At 42.5% G+C, this 20,976-nt stretch overlaps 1 protein-coding gene across 1 annotated transcript in view; it reads left to right on the forward strand.

Annotated features, from left to right (window-relative positions):
* The window catches only part of FNIP1 (folliculin interacting protein 1), an 89,809-nt gene extending 69,072 nt beyond the window's left edge, over positions 1-20,737 (forward strand). The window contains exons 12-18 of the mRNA XM_065410107.1: positions 6,885-7,031; positions 10,844-11,013; positions 13,844-15,281; positions 15,685-15,853; positions 17,855-18,052; positions 18,564-18,679; positions 19,755-20,737. Coding sequence (XP_065266179.1) covers positions 6,885-7,031; positions 10,844-11,013; positions 13,844-15,281; positions 15,685-15,853; positions 17,855-18,052; positions 18,564-18,679; positions 19,755-19,833 — 2,317 coding nt within the window. The 3' untranslated portion in view covers positions 19,834-20,737. The remainder of the gene's footprint in view (positions 1-6,884; positions 7,032-10,843; positions 11,014-13,843; positions 15,282-15,684; positions 15,854-17,854; positions 18,053-18,563; positions 18,680-19,754) is intronic.
* Positions 20,738-20,976: the final 239 nt, after the last annotated feature.

The following is a 20,976-nucleotide window of genomic DNA, read 5'->3' on the forward strand; positions in this document are numbered from 1 at the left end:
ATGAAATCAGTCTGTTTCTAGTGATTTGTCATCACTTAGGTAGGAGTGGCAGGATGCCCCTAAAAAGAGAGACTAGAACTACATTTAACAAGCCCTGTAGAAGGCAACATTATATTGTAAAAAAGTAGTTAACCTTTTGCTTTCCACTCACAGGGTGTTTTTCTTAGCAGTGAAAGATCCTGCGGGACCATTCATCTGAAAAAAATGACTTTTCAGTTTAGTTTCAGTCAGCAGAATTACAGTCGTGTTACTGAATAGCAATGGATTATGTGATATTTAAGGGCAAACGTAGCACAGTTGTTATATTTTCCAAACATCTCTCATCTCATAATGAGCCAAATCCTCAGTTCTTCATGCAGCTGCTTTATGCTGTCGGCTGTCTGTCCAGGATGGAGGGACAGGCCTGTAATGCACAGCACTGTGAGCCTTTTCAGCACCACCTGGGCTGCATATGCTATCCTGGGGGCTATTTCTAGGAGCAGCCTGGCATCGGGAGACTTGGCAGGCTCAAAGGTGGCTTAAAGCGCCCTTAGGCTCCCTTCCTTAGGATGCAGGTTCTGTGCTGTGCTTCTGCAAGGCCCAGCACCGAAGAAACTCACCCATGGGTTCTTCCCCTCTAAATAAATTCTGTTTGGTTGTGCTCCAGCTGAAGTGCAGATGACGTGCACAGTTTGAATCGAGAAGTCGAAGGTTCTCGTCTGCATACTTGTAGGGTGAAAATGCACGTGGAAAAGTCAAATGAAACACCCCACTTTATAGGGCAAGATTGAAAGGCTCGTTTTCTGAGGCTCTAAAGCAGGGGTCGGCAACGTTTGGCATGCGGCTCGCCAGGGTAAGCACCCTGGCGGGCCGGGCCAGTTTATTTACCTGCTGACGCGGCAGGTTCGGCCGATCGCGGCCCCCACTGGCTGCAGTTCGCCGTCCCGGGCCAATGGGGGCGGCGAGAAGCCGCGGCCAGCACATCCCTCGTCCCATTGGCCCGGGACGGCGAACCGTGGCCAGTGGGGGCCGCGATCGGCCGAACCTGCTGCGTCAGCAGGTAAATAAAACTGGCCCAGCCCGCCAGGGTGCTTACCCTGGCGAGCCGCGTGCCAAACGTTGCCGACCCCTGCTCTAAAGTATTGTCAAACGGGATTATTCCCGACACTTTGATTAAATAACCCTCAATGGATGCGCTACAAGTTTTATGCAGTGTTTCCATGATGCTTTAAATATTGTTCCATTGCAGCATAACTGGGTGAATTAAATCCAGTATGGATTTCCTGGGGCTGCAGCCTTATATTTTAACTAAGTGTGTTAATAAGTATGTATGCTACAAATGCCCCTTTGCAGCTTTTGGCAGCCTTCTAGAACCTTATTTCTCTGCGCTGTACAGGATAGTAGTGCTGTATTGTAACTTGCGAACTATAAAAAGTGTTGTTATGGAACAGAAAAATACTTGCTTTTGGTTTGTTTTGTTTTTTATCAATAAAGTGTTTGTAATACAAGAGATGCATCTTAATGTCAACATCTGGATTATTGAGTTCAAAAATCCATTTGGGGGTAAATGGACTATCTTCTGGATAGGCACTTTGATTTCTGCATTATTCAGCAATTTCTTTTGTGTGTGTGTTTGTCGGGGGTGTGTGTGAAATGTTAACCCCACCATTAGCCCCATAGTGATGGCATTGCTAGTATATCCCCTTGCTAACAACGAGAATACGACATTCTTGACTCGATCTTCAGCTGGTATAAATCAGCATAGCTTCACTGAAGTCAATGGCACAAGGTTAATTTATATCTGCTGAGAGTGGGGCTCCCTGCTTTACCACCAAGGACTAATTGATGTACTTCTCTGAGGTAAAGTGAACATGAGGATGGTCCACCCGTGGCCCTCTCCTTGCCACCCACAAAAATCTGTTCTGGGCAGCTGGTAGGAAGGGGAATCCTGAGGGGATCATTCTTCTCACTATGTACACAGGCAGCGTCCATTGTTATATTCTGGGACCTGCCTTGTTTTTTCTGAATTCCCCTTCCCCACTTCCCCCCACCCTCCAGCCTTTCTGCATGAGCTTAATTCTGCAGTAAGTAGCATAATGCTGCATCTCGCAGCCTGTCTTTCCTCCTTTCCCACGGGACATCTAGTCAATCACCTGCAACATCCTTGGTCACCCTTGGCCACGCAAATGGGGATTCCCAAGAGACATTTTGAACAGAGGCCTTGCCTTGTGACTTTCCGAGATACAGAGATTTACCATGAAGTTAGTCTGGTTCTGGGTTTCTTTGTTTTTTAAAGTAATGGTCAGCTTTTTATATGTTGTATGTTAAAGATGCGGACCAAGCTAGACTTTAAATCTAATGGGCACCAACTGCCTCTGGCCCCGTGCGGCTCTGACAGCAGCCCATGAATCACTAGGACGTATAACTTTCCCAGGCTACACACTTCTGCACTGGCTGCTGGGGATGGTAGGAGTGCAAGAGCTGCTACCGTCCAAAGACTCACCTATGCAGGGAAGATCCTCTTGGGGCTGAAAAAGATGGCTTTAGGTCAGCTTTGTGCTGGTATGGCAGTGTCAAGCTGCTCTAACGCAGGAGAGGATCTGGCCCTCTAGATTTTCTACATTTACCTGCCTGCACATGTTCTTACTTATGATTTGTTCTATCATAGCACCTGGGGTCCTGTCTACAACTAGGGCTCCTACCTATTGTGCTTGGTGCTGTACAAACACAGAACAAAAAGACAGTCCCTGCCCCAGAGACCTTACAATATAACTAAAGAAGAAATTGTGCCCTGGTTTGCTCCTCTTACCTCATACTCAGAGAGGGAAAGCTTTTTCCATGAATGGCCCAGACTGAAATTTTTTTCCTGCTGCAAATTGTTGATATTAATAAATGTGTTGCAAGTTCACATCAAACTCTAGATCTACCTTGCATTGTTATTCAGTTTAAAATATTTTTAAATTGTTTAATCTACTAATGGATTTAGCTGTTAACACTGGACTCAGAGGCTGAAGGCTGTCTTCAGAGCTCAGATACGCAGAAACGTGCTTTGTAAAATAAGCTACTGTGCTTGCATACACGTTCAGATGCTCTCAAAACCCTAAGGGCCAAGACAACAGAGTGCATTAATAGCGCTGATTATGCATTTGAATAATATCCATGTGGCATCTTCGGGTGTGGTAAATATGCAGATAGATGAGGAAACATTAAAAACATAACAAGGGAAACACCTCTTCTAACATGCTTGCACCAGACTTAGGCCTATTTCATACCAGTGATATTTAAGCAGATTACATTACTGACTTCAGTGGAGAGTACTGCTTAAAAATTGATGGTGCAGTATGGCCCCTTACATTATGCATACTCAGCAAGGTGCATGAGTCTTGCATATTGCATGGGCTCTCCCAGAGCAGCAGAAGGTACGGTGACAAAAAAGAACACACATGCTCCTAATCCAAAATCCTGCATTCTGAGTGTAATATTTTCATGTCTAAAGAAAATGCCCATTTTATAGAGGAAAATAAAATGGAGTGGGGAAGGGAAAATGTAAGTGTTAGTGAATTTTGCAAGCCAGCAAAATTATTTTAACATAAAAGAAAAATACTTTGAGCAGCTTTTAAGATTTTCTCATCATAAAATAGTATTTTAATAACACTTTGCCTTCAAGAACCTCAAAGAGCTTTACATACAGCAAGGAAGTAAACCTCTCTGAGGTATTATTACCCCCCCATATCACAGACTGAGAATCTGAGGCATGGAGAGAAGTCTTTTGGGGGCATGGACCATCTTTTTTATCTGACTTTGTGCAGTGCCTCTCCCAGTGGGGCTCCTATATTGCTACAAGAGTGAAAGAATTTGCCCAGGGTGTCACAGTGAGTGTAGGGTAGGGAAAAGATTCATAGTCTTGTGCTCTAACCAGTAGTCAACACTGCTGCTGCATTCTTAATAAGCATTATGGTTATTTGTCTTCTGGTAGCAGCCAGGGTGTGCTAGGTGCTCTCTGTACCCACAGGCACACACAGCACAACTCTCCGAAGGCTTTGTGTGTGTGTCTGTGTATGTTTTCAAAGCTGAGAAATCTATTATGAGAGATGATATTTTCTTTAGTGTTTCCTGTGCTGCCAGGGACATGCCTGCTCGCCCACCACACCATGAGTGTCTGCGAGTTCTAGGCTAAAGTTCAGACTCCCCTACGCGTTTCTATATGTGAACCATTTTTAACGTACTGGAACCTTCACAAGAAAAGAGTCTCTTACGAAGTGAACTTTCCTTGACTTGTCACTTTAAGGTGCTGATGTGCGTACAGAATTGGGGAAGTTCGGGTCTGAATAGCGAAGGGGAGGGGGCTGGTCTGTTAAATGCGGTGTTTGCTGCAGATCACGGCTGATGATCGATGAAAGCAGGAATATTTGTTAGTTTTGTTTGGAAAAATATTTCCGAGAAGTTAAAGGAGGGATTTCCCCCCCGTCTGCAGAGCTGCAAAGCAGTTAATCCTTGCCCTTGGTTTCTGTGCCATTACTTACATGTCTGGTATTGAAGGTTCCCTTTACTGCAGTCACATGCCTGCTGGCAGGTGGCCAGTGGAATCTGATCTGTCTCTGAGGAAACACTATCAGTTGCAGATGCAGCCTCGGTTACCAGAATAGTAAATAACAAGTCACAAGACTCAAGCTCTCCTTTCAACAAAAACAAATATTTTAATATCTTGGTTTTAGTGTAGAAATAATTTCTTTTTCCTTTGAAAACAGCTGAACAGCTGCATAGGGCTTGATTTGGTGTTAGTCTGCACTAACGGAAGCACAGAGGGGTTATTACATGTTGAGCTCTTCGGTTTACCTCTAGCTTTTTAAGGTCAGCTCTGTCTCACAACGTAGAGTCTGACACCAGTTTTAAGCTCTGTCATATGCACTCTGATACTCAGGATCTCTCCCACTCGACTAGCCAGATGTAAAGACCACTGAAGAGAAGGGGCTGTGAATCAGGGCTGGTGGGAGGCTCTCTTTTGATAATTCTGTTTCTAGCCATAACTCATAAGTGTGGCGATTTTACCCTGAAGGCATCAACTCCCCAATGCACTGAAGCAGCAGCACTGTGTCTGAGACCTTCAAGGTCTGATACCTCAGCACAAACACACTCCACTCCCTACCACCCCAGGCCATGCACGCAGCCATGGCCACAGCACACTGCCCTGCCACTGTTCATTGCTTCCCAGAGCCCACACGGAGCTATGAGAAGCAGAGTGTAAGTTAGAGCAGCCTCAGGGCACTAACTTAACTCTGAGGGCCACGTAGGCTGCCTGAGAATACGGTGAGCACAAGGGTGGCTTTAAAGCCACAGGTGTTTCTCCCCTCTACCTCCCATCCCACTTCTCTCCTGCCACAAGTGCAGGAACGGAGTAACTGAGACTCGAGCTCTTACTGTAGAGATTTTGCCGAGGAAGAGAGGGACAGTTCTGAATGTTACTAACACCGGGTGGAATTTGTTTTTAAAAATGAAAATCAATAGAGCGAATCATTTTTAAAAAGAGAGAAAAAGCCCCCTCTCCCCTTTTCTCAGACTGCTGTGCCAAACACTGTACAATATGTTGGAAGTTTTGACAGGCCCTTTGTGTTCTGTCTGGGCAGAGATTTTCCATCTGCTCGAGGTTCCTGGCATTGTGTGGGTTTTTTTTCTTTTTTCTTTTCTTTTCGTGGAGCCCAATTGCCTGGGAGCAATTTCTGCCTTTGAATTCTGCTGTCATACTAGAATATTTCCATGGGCTTGCATCGCAGCTGCTCTCATCCAGAGCTGCTTCGCTTCTGAGAGATCTTCAACTAAATCTTCATTGGTTCAGCTTTTTTGGCAGCTGCTTCTTGAGTGCATTCATCTTCCTGGCATGCATAACCGTCAGTTTGCTGGTCTAGAAGTGTCCGTTCTGAGCAGAGGATAAGTTTGGGGCCAATACACTGAGCTTTTGGAGAACACCATTATAAGCAAGAGATTTGAGTAGGCATGATTTACCAGGAACTGAGACACGCATGTCTTGTTAGATGAAAGATGTTTGTTACTCTATTCTTCTTTAAAAAAAAAAAAAAAAGTAGTAGTTTAGTTGGGGAAAATCCAGTTGAAGTGGTCAGGCATTTCCTTTGACTTCTTCAGAGTTGCTGACAGCGTTGGAATGTTGCTGGTTTAATATTTTGTTTAATGGTGCTGTACTTAAAACAAAACTCATTAGGATGGGGATGAAAGCTGGGCAGTAATCTGAGAGATTTTAATCTGGTGCTTTAGCAAACAGCCAAAGTTCTAATCATATATTTACTGTCCTCTGTAAGACTAAAAAGGCATGGACTGGTGCAGTAACCCTTCAGTCCAGTAATTACCTGCAGTAAATTTACATGTAAAGAATTAACTGGTATGTCTCTCTGCAAATCCATACACTTATGGATTTGGTGGAGATATTTGTCGATTCTAAACGAAGCAGCAAATGAAAATACTTCATAAAGTATGCACACACAAAAACTGCCATATTCACCAAATAAGTCAGACTTGGGAAGGATTTATGTGGCTTGAATGCCATATATAAAAAGCAGGAAATTTATTAAAACAAACCAAAAAAGGAATGCTGAACCAATTATTTGTCTGGAATCCTTCATTTCCTTTGCATTCTAAATAGGGAACCTGTTGAATCTTGACAATGAGCAAATTTGTGTTTGAGATCAGTTCAGTTTGAGAAGGAGTTTCTAGCGTTTTAACTCGCAAAGGCGGAAAGGTGAATTTGGTGTATTTAGTGAAAGGTTCTTTGTTTCTGTGGAGTTTGGCTAATAGTTGATGATACAAATTTTACGTTTGACATAAATAGCCACTGGAACTAAATATTGTCATAAATTCTTTACCCATATGACCTTCCCTTCTTAAATTTATTTTAGAACAACTATTTGCAATCTCTATACCATGCCACGTATTGGCGAACCTGTCTGGCTTACCATGATGTCGGGGATCCCAGAAAAGAACCAGCTGTGCCATCGCTTCATGAAGGAGTTCACTTTCTTAATGGAAAATGCCTCCAAAAATCAGTAAGTTATTTAGTTTAGTTGTTTTGTTTTTAGTGCTGTCAGTGTTTAACATAAACAAAGGCTGATGAAATAGCTAGTGGGAGCTAAAGGTATGTCTAAGCTGCAAAAGAAGACTTGCAAGGTTTGTGCTATGGGGCTAAAAATAGCCGTATAGATGCTAGGGCTCCAACCCGAGCCTGAATGTCTACACTGCTATTTTTAGCCCAGGAGTCCCTCAAGCCCGAGTCAGTTGACCTGGGCTCTGAGACTCGCAGTTGCAGGGTTTTGTTTTTACGTTGTCGATGTACTTGAAAGTCCACAAACATTCTAGTCTGCAAGACAAGAGGAAGAAACAAAAAGTCTCTTCTTAAAGATGCCTTTCCCACAATCTCATCAAATCCCAACTCAAGAATAAGCCTTCAAAAGATGGCTATAGAAAACCAGGGATGGGCAGATGTGTGTGTGTGTGAGGGGAGGAGGGAAAACATCCTATGAATGCATTAATCTACCTTTCAAAACCAGTGAATAGGAGAGCTGTAATGAACGAGGTCAGAAATTCAGTAAGAGCCACATGGGTGGCAGAGTCTGATCACAAATTGTTGTTAGCCTGGCTTCCACAAAAAGCCAGGGCCTCATGAAGAATGAATGAGGACTTGTGCTACATTAGAACCCACCACGGGGCCTGAAGGAGTAAAGCGTTAAGCAGGTGCTAAGAATTCAGAATAAAAAAGTACTTGGTTAACTCAACTGTGGAATCTTATAGATTCACTCTTTCGTCTTCTCTTCATCCTCTTCCTCCAAGGCATAAATATGGGAGATTAAAAAGTGTTTGGCTTCACTGAACTCCTAAACCACGCACAAATATGTGAAGTCTGAGTGAGAATAGAACTGCAAAGCAGCTCTTAACTCAAAGAAATGGACAGGAGAAGATCCAGCAGCTGGTCAGTGTTGCTCGGGCATCCTCAAAGGAAAATGTGACTCTGCTGTTCCTCAGAGTCTTTTACTTTTGCCTCTGAGTGGTAATTTTGCAATCCTTATCCCCCTGACAGGAAGGTCACAATTATCGTGCAGCATGGTCCACCTCCTGTAAGTAAGGGATCTCTTGCAGCAGTATGAGTGCCAGCAGACGTCAGTGGAATGTGAAAAGCCCTGATGATTTGTAGAGGGAATTTAAAATGTTTCCCCCCAAATAAGTTCCAACAGGGATGAAGCATTTGGCCAAGATTAGACTCTTCAGCCCACAGTCATTCTGAACTGTACACACTAAGATATATTTTCTAGTGTGGTTTTGTTTGGTTTTTGTTTTAAATGGGGCAGGATGGAGTTTGTCCTTTAAATGCTCCAGTGAGGGTATTAGCAGCATTGAAGTCTGTGGGCCTGATTCTTCACTCTGTCACCCCAGTTTTACACTGATGTAACTCCATTATTTTCAATAGAAATGCTTCTAATACACATTGGTGTGGAAGGAGAATCAAACCCAACACCTGTAGGTTTCTAGTTTAGTTCCAAATCTCCATTCATTTATTCCACCTTACTCTCTCCAGCCAGCAATCAAGAGGGAGAGGACTAAAGCCTTTAGGTTTTTAAGATCTTCAAAACTGTATTTAAGTAGACTTTGTTCTACTCAGGCCCAGAGGGATCTGGGGCTGTTTTTGATTTTTTTTTTGGTAGGGGCACCTGAAATTGTAGTCAGGCCAACCATCACCACCTGTTGGTCTGAAGAGGAATCTTGGGATGTCAGGTCCTTGGTCACCTCTCTGCAAATATCTGTAGGAGAAGTGGAGTTATTAACCCTTTCTTCTGCTCATTGGCCTCCTGCAGCTCCTTTGGTTAGCATTGCTGGGGGGAAGAATGTGTGGAAAAATGTCCAAACAAAAATGCTACTAAAACTCAGAAGCCCTATGAGGTGCTGCTTCTCCTTTAAGATTTGCCAATAGTTGACTGCCTTACAGGTGACTGCAGGAAAACGATGACATTTTGTAGGTCACAACCTCCCCGGATCCGTCATATTTGTCTTTCCCCACATACACTTTTTCTCTCTCCCCAACAAATGGGACTTTTTAAATGTTAAATGTCCACTCAGTGTACAGTTCTCAACATAAGAAATTACTTTCAGTTCAGTTCAGCAGCGGGAATCTGTGCAGAATACTGCCTACAGAAAATAATTCAAACAAAAGTAGTTTACCTTTTCATAATGCTTTAATAGATCAAGGAGTTCTGCTCCATTGAACTCAGTTTAACCTTACTGAGCCACCAGGAATATGGGATAGGGATAGAGTCTGTAACCCACTAACACTTTAAATTTCCCATCCGATAGGATTAGCTATAGATGCATCAGTGTTGTTTATTTGGAGTGCCATAAGCATACAAAGCACTTCAAACACTTGCAAGATACAAGGTCTCTCTCTGTCCTGAATGACTCAGTTTATCTTTAATATCTCTGCAAAACAAAGGCCTATGGAAAACGCAATTTGGTTGAAATACAAATGGACAAAACCAAAGAAAAGAAGGGAAGCACGTAATTTTGTCTCCCATATTTAGACACAACAAAGTGTCACCTTGATGACTTTTAAAATACTTTAATGTAGTGTTTAGGCATAAATGCAAATTTAAAATTTGGTTATCGTATGAAGTATGTTGCTTTGTAGGTTTTTCTGTCATGCCTTGATGGAGTGAAAGTAGCATACGACTGATGTTAAATTCAAATCTGCAGTAGTAAAAGTCCTATTTCAGATGAAGAATTGTTTGATCTCATCTTTCAAAAGGATTATCTAAAGTCTTCCCAGTGATTGTTATCCAATTTATATTTGAATGTGAAGTTGGTATCGGTTCAATGTCAATAACCATGTTATATCATTACATTAAATCTAGTAGTTCTGTTTTTCAAAAAGCTTTTTCACCCAACTTTTTAACTTGGCAATTGACAACTGTTTTGCCTGTCAGAGATGCACCTTTCCTGGCTGATAGTCACAGAGCTATGTGTTGATGCCACAGAACTTGGAGCGTTTTTTTAAAGCAAGAGACTATCAGTTTGAAATTGCATAACTGTTATGCACAAAGCACAATGACTCTCTGTTTTCAGGGTTTGATAGTAACTATAAAGGATCCTTCTTTCCTGAGATGTTCTTTTTCGTAGATTCACAGATTTTAAGACCAAAAAGGATCATTTCTTTAGATCATATTCTCATCTGACTTCCTGTATAACACAGGCCATAGAATTTCATCCAATTTATTCCTGTAATAAAGCCCAATAACTTGTGTTTTGAGAAGATTTTTTTCTTCTAAGAACTACTGGACAGTGAAAGATTTACTAAAGTGGAATGTCAAAGTAATTAAAACCTACCCTTTACCTTTAGATGCAATTTCTATAATATGTTTAGTGTTTTCTAATAATAAACTGGACTTACAATTAGTTCTATTGGCAGTATGGCACTCTGTGTACTATTAGGAAATATATTCACCAGATCTTTTGGTTTCACAAGAGATGTTTAGCACAATCTATGGCTACAATAAACAGCTTGCTATGCGTGGAATCATTGGTGAATAGAATTCTCATAATATTGCTAAACTGAGGAATTAAGATGCCCATAATATGGAAATGCTTTACAGTTTTAATTTTATATCCCTTCCAAGAAATGCCTCTCACCTTGGGGCAGTACATTTTCTTTTCCAGCCTGATGCATAAAGAAATCCAAGCAGGCCGAGTGGTCTTTACTGTCTGTGTTCTTATTAGGAAGCTAGCATTCCTGCGTTTTGTAGATTGTAGAATTGCTGTTGCTTTAATGCTATGAATGCCTGACTGGAAAAAGTGACACTGAGTGTTTCATTTTCAGATTTTTACCAGCCCTTCTGACTGCAATTCTGACTAACCACCTGGCCTGGGTCCCGACAGTCATGCCAAATGGACAGCCACCTATAAAAATCTTCCTGGAAAAGCATTCCTCCCAGAGTGTGGACATGTTGGCCAAGACTCATCCATACAACCCACTGTGGGCACAACTAGGTATATCTTAAACCTCACCAAACTATCCATTAGAGCATCACATAAATGTGTATGAATGCAGTGACTTCTGCTAACCAATCCCATTGATCATTTACAAGTAAAAACCTGTGTCCTCAGACCAAGATACAGCTCTGTAGATCAAGCTTACAGAGAGACACTGCATTTACTATGTAATTACTTTAAGCACAACCATTAATAAAGCCGCAGCAGAAAAGTACAAAGTCCCTTTTAAGTTATGCAGGGCAGGTCTTAAAGTGCCTTGATGGTGATGGGGAATTTTGGTCCCCTTGTGGATCTCTTTAGGGAAACTGCATTCTCTAGCTGCTGGGATGCTATCCTTGACAAGTCAAGTTGGGGGGGATGGCAGGAAACAGGAAAATTACTTACTTAAAAACTTAATAAAAAGATTAATTTTAATAAGAAACAGCTGTGTTGTCAATTAAAGAGACCATGAATGGTAAGGTGCAGTGAATGATTAATGCACAAAACCCATAGGTAATGCTCTGGCTAAGGACTCGTTCCAAAGCCCATTAAAACCAATGGAAAGCCTTCAATGGATCAGACCCTGTGTGTGGTTATTCATGTCACCATCTCATGGCTGGCCAACAGAGAGGAAGATTTAAGACTCCTACAGTTCGGTCCTATTGCCCCCTCTGGCAGAACGTCCCATGGAAGTGGGTTGGTCGGGGAAAGGAAGACTTAGGTTCCCCTCATAGAATTTCTCCCACTTTGATATAGGCAGGGGTGGCCTGCGAGAGGATCATGTACCAGAACTCAAGGAATCTGCTGGAAGCCAGAGCCGTTATGCGGGAGGTGCTGTGCCTTTGCAGTGCCCTTTGGCTCCCTGTGAGTCGTCTCCACCTCCTAGCACCTCTAAAACCGCCAAGCCCCCACTCGCCTGCACAACAAAACAACCAGAGCAGCTCTGAGAGCCCAGTAGAACTCCTCCTCCATTCAAAATATTGCAGAGAGCTGGGTGGGAGGGAAGAGCTGCAGCTGGGTAGTGTTTCTCACAGTCACCTTGTGCACTGATTGATGGCCCAGGTTTATTTTTCCCTCAGCTCGCTCTCCTGTAGGTGGGAGTGGGGTTTCCTCCAGCCTCCTGGGGATGTGGCTCTTTATGGTAGTATCAGGAGCAATCTCATCCCCTCCGGCAGGTGCTGCTGACCCAGCTTCTGTATCTGTCTCCACCCACTGCCTTGGGTGGTGTACTGCCTGAGCAGGGGTGGGGCTACCGGTGCAAAGAAAGAGAGGATCAGTCTGGGGCCCCTTTTGCCTCCAGAATGACCATCTCTGGCCATTTACTCTCCTTGATCCTCACTTTCATAACAGGCGACAACCGTGAGCAGAGCTGCACTGTAAACATGCTTGAATGAATTTAGTGCTCATTAAAGGTGCTTGATAGAGAGCCCTGGAGAGCAAAGTCCTCTGTAGCCACAGAACAGGTACAGCACAGGCTGTGGCAGCACAAGTTTCCCGCTACTGCCCTGCCAGTGACCCCAAACCCTGATCTGGAGGAGTCTCCTGTAGAAGTAAAAGTTTAGCTCAGTTTCCGTGATCATTGAATTCTCGGCTTCTCTGCTGAGCTTGCCCGTTTGGCTTTTGTGTTGTAAACCCCTGCTCAGTAGGAACTGAAGTGAGAGCGTGAGACCCATCTAATCATCATCCACAGATCTCTGAAGTGATAGCAGAGGATAAATTTCAGTGGCTGTAAATCTGGGCCAGACTTGAACTGGTGACATAGAGGTGAAAGGTTCCCTTGCCTATGGACTGTAATGGTGAGACTGACGTAGTAACCCCTTTCCGGTGCATAGTTTCACGGTTGCTGTTAAGGCTGTTGCCCGTGGAAGGGTCCCTCTAAAAATAATTACCCCTTGAAAAGAAAACACACGTCCTTCCCCTGGAACTCAATAGGGCAGCTCATGTTCCTCTGATCAGTGCGTCATCTTCTGTATGAGTCAAACAGCACTATTACAATTTTCTGTATTCAACACAGATACACCTGGCAGAATTGGTAATTCTTTGTAATTTTGGCAACTAATATCAATTTTTATTTTAAGCACGTTTTTAACCATTTTAATTTTCATAGTTGTGGGAGATTAAGGGGGGTAATATTGGGGTTCGGATTAGGGCAGCACTGACAGTGCGGTGGTAGAGGGTTCCCAGAACTGATGTCTGGGCTGCAGAGGACTCCCTGTGCAGCAGAGGGGCACAAAGTGCGAGGAAGGCGGTCCTAGTCCAGGGGAGCAGAGATCCTTGACCAGGGCCCCAAGGAGGAGCTCCTGGCCGCGCTATGGCTGAACGGCTCCTGCCTAGGGGTGGCCTCTGTGCTCCTCAAAGTGAAAGTGTGGGGCCATGACAACAGGGCCAGTGACACTAGATCCTTGTGGATACTAGGTGTGGGGGAGGTTGCGCTTGCCAATTCTTAGTGATTTTTTCCATCAATTTCTGCCATGTGAAATCCATGTCTACCAACGACTAACAATTTAAAGTCAATCCTGTCAAGCCTAAATACAGAGACGCCCAAGCTGATTGAGGGAACATTGACACTAGAAACTTTTGCTAGTGTAAAAATATTGGTTAGGAGTGTGTGTTTTGTTGGGCAACATTTCTATACCAGCTAAAGCACTAGTGTAGACACAATTGTACCAGCAAAAGCACTTTTTTTGCCAGTATAAGCTGTGTCTGCACTAGGGAGGTTCACTGGTCTAGCTCTACCCACAAATCTCATCTATTGTTGTGCTGGCTTAGAAAACTAGCATCTGTATAATAACAGCATGATTATTTTAAAGCTGCAAAATATTTATGCTTGCTTTGTTTTCTGTCGTAGGAGACTTGTATGGGGCTATTGGATCACCTGTGAGATTAGCAAAAACAGTGGTGGTTGGGAAAAGACAAGATCTAGTCCAGAGATTGCTTTATTTCCTCACTTACTTCATAAGATGCTCTGAACTACAAGAGACGCATCTTCTAGAAAATGGGGAAGATGAAGCCATAGTAATGCCGGGAACAGTTATTACTACTACGCTGGAAAAAGGAGAGGTAGAGGAATCTGAATATGTGCTCATAACAATCCACAGGAACAGAAGCAATTTGCTATCTAGAGAGTCTGAAGAAATGAGAACTCCTAACTGTAGCTGTAAATATTGCAAGTGTCCACTTCTTCTTGGGCAAAATACAGAGGGTGTTTCGCATCAAGAGAGAGAATATGCCCAAAATGCCTCTAAGGTGGAGCTGGAGACTTCTTCAGATGAGAGCAGGACAACTTCTGCTGCTGACTGCCAAGAAAATGCTGATGACATTAAGCAGTGCAAGGATAAATTGACATCTTGTCTGGACACCAAATTGGAGACCGTAATCTGCACAGGGTCAGCGTCAGTGGAAAAATGTGCAATGGCAGAGTCGGGATTAGAGCCAACAGCAGGAACGTGGAGGACTGAGGAGTCACTGGAGTCTGGTAACCAGGCCATCAGAGTAACAAGATCAACAGGTATAGCAGTGGAAAAGAAGCCTCCGGATAAGCTCTTGTCTGATGCATTTCCTTGTAGTACTGCTGAGGCTCAGACAAAGGTGACTTTCCTGATTGGAGATTCCATGTCTCCTGATTCAGATATTGAACTCCGAAGTCAAGCAGTCGTGGAACAAATTGCTAGGCATCACAACCAAGCAGCAATGGAGGAAGGAGTGAGTGCTGCTCAGAACTGTGAAGCAAAACAAACTGTTGAGGACCAAAATAGAGACTGTGGGACAGCTGAACCGTTCCCTCGAGTTGCCAGCGAGCACCAGAATTGGAATCCGAATCCTTACAATGCAGAGAGCATGAGTTTGTTTGATGAGTATTTTACGGATGATGGTTCGATTGAAACCAGGACTATTGATGATATTCCAGTGCAAGCAACTATAGAGGTTCTAGATCACGGCAGTAGTTTAGAACTTTCTAAAAAATTAGGTACAACGAACAGCAAACTACCCAGTGAATTTTGTAAGTTTATGGAATCTGTTCGCCAGGAGACATGCAAAAACTGTTTTGCTGAGCAGGACCAAAGAGACAAAATCTCTATTTGTGTCCCCCATGGGGATAAAGAGAATTCAGAGAAAAAAGTTGCCCCAGGATCTGATTGGGACATTCCAAGAAATGAGAGCTCAGATAGTGCTCTTGGTGACAGTGAAAGTGAAGATACAGGTCATGATCTAACCAGACAAAACAGTAACTACTACGTAGGAGAGCACGAAGATTGGACAGAAGAAGATGAGATCCCTTTTCCTGGGTAAGTATTTTCAACAATAACAGGCAAATATAATCTCTTCTCCTCATTCCTCCACACACATGACTTGAGGTACTGTAGCCTATTTTTGCATCAGTGGTTGGAAAGATTCTCTTGGGCTTGGTGGTTGTAAAATGAATTTAAAGAGAGTGGTGATCTGGATATTAACAGTATTAATTATGCATTGCAACCCTGGCTCGTATCTTGTTCCACTACAGTATTTTATGCACAGGGCTGACTACTTTAAACTGTCTTTGAACTGAAGTTGCTTTTTAAAATGTGGTTGAACAGCTGATCACATTTAGAGGAGAGATGATTGGAACTAAAATGTCACACTTGCTCAAGCTGAAATGAGTAGAAATCAGTGCTAGTTATAGTACATGTCCATGATATACCTTTCTTGCAGGTCAAAATTAGTTGAAGTGAACTCTATCCAGCCCAGTATTGCCAATTTTGGAAGGTCCTTGCTAGGTGGCTACTGTTCATCTTGCGTACCTGACTTTGTTTTGCAAGGAGTAGGAAATGATGAAAAACTGAGACACTGTTTGGTGTCGGATTTGTCGCATGCGGTGCAGGTAATTAAACTATATCCAATGAAATGTATCTTTCACAATAAAGAGAGGCAAATATTTCTGAACTGGCAAACCTGCTGGAACTGGAAATATTTATTGTCACAGCTCCATTCTAGTTTCCATAGTCCCATTTCACTGGTTTGTTCTCAGTGCTCTCGTCTATCAGTTAGTACTCCTGAGTAACATGGTTATATTTATCTGCTCCAGATTTGCACTGTAAGGCCCTGTTGAAGCCAGTGAAGAAGGATCATGCCCTAGGAGAAAAGAGACATCCATGTTAAATCTTAGAGAAATCATGAAGTCTCTCTTCTTTTAGGTGCAGCAACCCAGTTGATAGATAGTGATTATGAGGTATGGAGTCCGAACTGCCATACAGTCTTCCCCATTCATGTCTCCCCAACAAACTGCTGGTGTCCCGAATGTCTGCAGAGCAGAACTTACAGTGGTGAAATTAACATTCAGTCCTCAGAAATACTGGGATCTCCCAGTACTGTTATTTCTTTTTCATAAAAGGTAATGACCCAACGGTGCTGGCTTTGTGGGGAAAAGAGAGACAAACACCCCACCCCCACCCCGAGTCACATGGGGAGCAGGACTCTCTGCACTCTGATTTCCCTTTCTCTTCCTACTATATCCTATAGAATGGGGACTCTGTGGAACTGTTTCTTCCCCAACAGAGTCCTATCCGCATAATCCAGGATCTGTACTGGGGAAGAGGCTGGAAACTGGGCAGGTTGGAGGGAGGAGTGTATGGGGTGGAAGTGCATCATTTCCTACATTTGCCATTGAAGGGCATGATCTTGCGTCCCTATAAGCCAATAGCTTAATTCATTGGGAGCAGGATCAGTCCCTAGCAAAGATAAAAGAACACGTTCTGTGAGCAGTAAACAGGCCCTCTGGCACGATCCCTTCTGTCACAAAGCCCCAGTAATAGCACCATTTTATGTGCAGCAGGTTTGGCTACCCGTATCTGTGGTCATTTCCATAGTTTTCTTCCCCTTCCCTGCACATAGCCCTATCAGGTGCATATCAGCCACTGAGTTGCCCTGCACACCTGGATGGATTTCATCCATTGATAAATAAAGCCCAGCTGAACTTTGAGAAACCAGTTCAGTATCTCAGAGTGACTACTGGAATGAAACAAATGCTTCATTCTTACATCCCACAAAATAAAGAGAGATTTTTTTCCCCCTAACAAACTTCAACTGAATCGATAACATCAAGCACTGGCAGGATATATAAAATATTAGACAAGATTTTACACACTGGCTTTCAAATAAAATCATACTGTACCATAGCACCACATATGGTGGTGCTCTGGGTAAAGGGATGTTTTCTCAAGCAGTTAAGCCAAAAATCTAATGGGAAAAGGGCCAACAGAGTTCTAAATATTTCTTTTAAAAAAATCCATTGCAGAGAAATGTTTTGTAAAGGCGCTGTTTGAAAGCACTAGAAGAGTGAGTGTGGATGTCGTTGTTTGCTCCCTCTGCTGGTTCTGCAGCAACAGTTTACAAACCTTATTGCCAGAGTTGTTGCTGACATTAAGGAAAACTTGACTAGTAACAGGAGTGAAACTGACCAGACTATTTAAAGTGTCCAAACTGAGTGAAATACAAAAAATAAATAACAGCATACATGGTGATTTTTTTAAAATATGATTTTAACCTACGTCCATTTAACTTCAGCTCCATTCAAACAGGACACATCAAAATTTATTGAATGTCCAAGGGGAAAATTTGTAGGCACTGAAACATATTCATTCTTGGAAGAAGATATTCGATATAATAGAGGATAATAAAAAGAAAACTACTTTGGAAAATGTAGGATTTTATCCTTTTAAAACTGTGGTAGCTTTTCTGTTATAAAGATCAATTTTTAAGGGATTGCAGTGTGTGTAAAAATGCCGTCACTATTCAGGAAGAAATTATTTTTGGAAAAATTGAGTTGTCTTTTGTTACTCTCAGACTTAAACTATTGTTTTTCTGTCTTTTTTTTTTTTTTTAGCATCCTGTTTTGGATGAACCAATTGCAGAGGCTGTTTGCATTATCGCAGACACGGATAAATGGACAGTGCAAGTGGCCAGTAGCCAAAGGCGAATGATTGATAATAAACTAGGAAAAGAGGTGTTAGTCTCTAGCCTTGTCTCCAACCTGCTTCATTCCACTCTTCAGCTTTACAAGCATAATTTATCTCCAAATTTTGTAAGTATGGGTGAGATCTAAAGGGCTGAATATGTTTTGAGAATATCATTTAAATTAGTGTGTTAACGAAGATGCTGTAAGTTGATATTTCTCATACTTCCACATAGCCACAGTTGATCATATTGTGCATTATCTAACTTCCAGTTGTGCCTATTTGGGATATTCAGTTAAACTTTGTTCTTTAATGAAGATAGCTGTCTTTGGTCCTGATTTGATATGCAACCAAAATTTCCACTGAAATAGGTGAGAGTCTTGCTGGAGTAGGACAGTAAGATCCATCCTTTACGTAAAAAATACTTTTCAGAACAGAAATCTAAACAAAAGTTTGCATCATTCTAGCTGTGTGTCTTCCCCTGCTATTGCCAGGTGCTTTCAAATAATTATTTACCTTGACATGGCCCACTATAGAAAATAGAATTATGGGGACTGTGCTGTTCCCCTTTGGAATTTGGCTGGTATGGGGGCTGCAAGGTGTTTTGTTTCTAATGTGATTGTTTTCATGTGCTCCTAGTGTGTTATGCACCTGGAAGATCGGCTGCAAGAGCTGTATTTCAAAAGCAAGATGCTGTCTGAATACCTCAAGGGCCAGATGCGAGTTCATGTCAAGGAGCTGGGCGTGGTACTGGGGTATGATCACAACATTGTTCAGTACAGTTTCCACATGTTTCCCCCACCATAAATCCTCTCCACACCTACTAGTAGGGTTGTCACAGCCACAGGGTCTGCGCTAGTGGATCCCTGTGCAGGATCAGGACCGTTAGTTTGACATGAATTTCTCATTCTGGGGCTGTCTCCATATCTTCTAAGATCCCTCTCCATTTCCCCTGCTCCGGACTCACCACTCCAGAGTTCATCAGAACCATTCTTTAAGTGGCCAGTCTCTGTTGAATAACACAAGGCACTTGATACCTCCAGGGTGACATTCCCCACATGGCAGAGGGCACAGAGAACACTCTCTGTATCATGTATGCCACATAGCACCCCTCCGTGGGAATGGGGCACAAGCAGAGAGGCCATTTAACGGATCCTAGGAAGGCGGTCTCCTCACCAGCTCTAAATACTCCATTATGCAGATGGGTATTGGTTGAAGGCTGGGATGTGTGTGTGTGTGTGTGTATGTACGTGCGTGTGTGTGTTGGGGGGGGGGGCCACAGGCTGAAGTAGTATCTGCAAAGGGACGAGCTGCAGCATAGTGCCATGGCTTGCTGTGAGTGGGGAATGAATGAATTCCACTCCCTCCTTTGCTCCTAACTTGTGCTGAGTTCCCCACATAAAGCTCCTTTACTCAGGCCGTGTGCGCGCAGCGGGTAGGATGAATTCCCCCCAGTGTATTCCCTTGCCAGCACGGTTAGCTCAGTGACCAAGAGAACAGGCAGGAATGGAACCCAAGTCTCCTGCATGACAATAAAGATCTGTCAGTGAGTCACCAGGCAGATCAGGAATTAATTTTGATGTCCGTTTAAAAACGAACTGATTGTTCCTATTTTTAATAACAAATGGTGATGTTGCCTTGAGTTCAGAAATGCAAATGTTTTAATTTTACATTAAGAATGACTTCCAGCTTAAAGCTTTATAAATAAAATATAGAGCTTCTCGCCTTGAATAGTCCAACTGCAAATACCTTAGCTTGGCATGGATAATCTAGCAGTTAATGCACATGTACATTTTGGGTTAGATTTAGTGTTTCTCTTCTTCCTTTTAGGATTGAATCCAGCGACCTCCCTTTACTGGCAGCCGTAGCAAGCACTCACTCTCCATATGTTGCCCAGATACTACTTTAAAATGCTGAAGGGCATAGAGATGAACTTTTTTTTTTTTTCCTGGAAATGAAATGGAAGACAAGGAGACAGACATGAAACACACTTGTCCTGGTTCCTTTTCGCTGGAGGCAACTGAACTGAACAGCTTGCTGAGCTGTCTGGGTCTCCGTCACTGACTGCATATTATACAAACAATTGGAGAGTTCTTTTTCCCCCCTCTCCCATTTGGCCATTCATAAAAAAGAATGTAAACTATAATCGTAATTGAAAAGCCCGAGTTTGAGGTTACTGAAGAAAACTCAAGATTTTAGAAAAAGCTGAAGAACTGCAAATGGTTTGGGCAATTTCTGCAAGGAGGCTAATTATGTACGATGAAAAACAGGGAATGCAAGGAAGAACTGCTTTGTAATAATGTACAGTGCTTTTGCTGATTGTAAACTTTAACAGGAGAAGAAAGCAGCTGTCTTGAGACTGGCTGATACCTCTTAGGAGTGTGTTAAGATCTTTAACTCTCAAACTGCCGTGATTTGTAACAACTTCTACTTTTTCACTAAATAGTCAAATTGTGGATATTTCTCAAAGGAAAAATGATTTTTGTAAGCAGCTTACTAATGACACTCAGCTAAAAATGTATTTGTACTCTTTTTTTCAAGGGGGGGCGTAGCCAACAAACAAACTGGCAAACGAGACTCTATTTCCCCTTTCTTGGCTTGGTGTTGTAACAGGTATTCAAAGGCTATAATGTTTAAATGTTGCTTTATGGTGATACTTTTGTTTCATGACTTACAAAAAAATAGAAGAAATGCAATTTTGAAACAAAACAAAACAAAACAAACGCTAAAGAGAGAATGTTGATTGAAATTTCCCTGTGGTATCCCAAAAATGCCATGACTATTACCTCTAATATTTTTACAGTCTATAATATTCTGGCAATAGATTGTTTTTACAGCAGTCAGTGAGTGAAATAATGAGCTAGAAATAATCGTACCAAAGCACTGGGGGAGGAAAAAATAGACTATTAACCTTAATTGCTCAGGTAACTAATTGCTATATTTTTTTAAAAAAAGTTCTACCAACGTGGATGGGTGATTATGCCATTGCATAGAAATATCAAAATTATTTTTAGACAAAATATCCCAATGATGCAAGTTGTTGTAATCCCTT

This window comes from Emys orbicularis, chromosome 8, assembly GCF_028017835.1.
Source record: "Emys orbicularis isolate rEmyOrb1 chromosome 8, rEmyOrb1.hap1, whole genome shotgun sequence".
Taxonomy (NCBI): Eukaryota; Metazoa; Chordata; order Testudines; family Emydidae; genus Emys; species Emys orbicularis.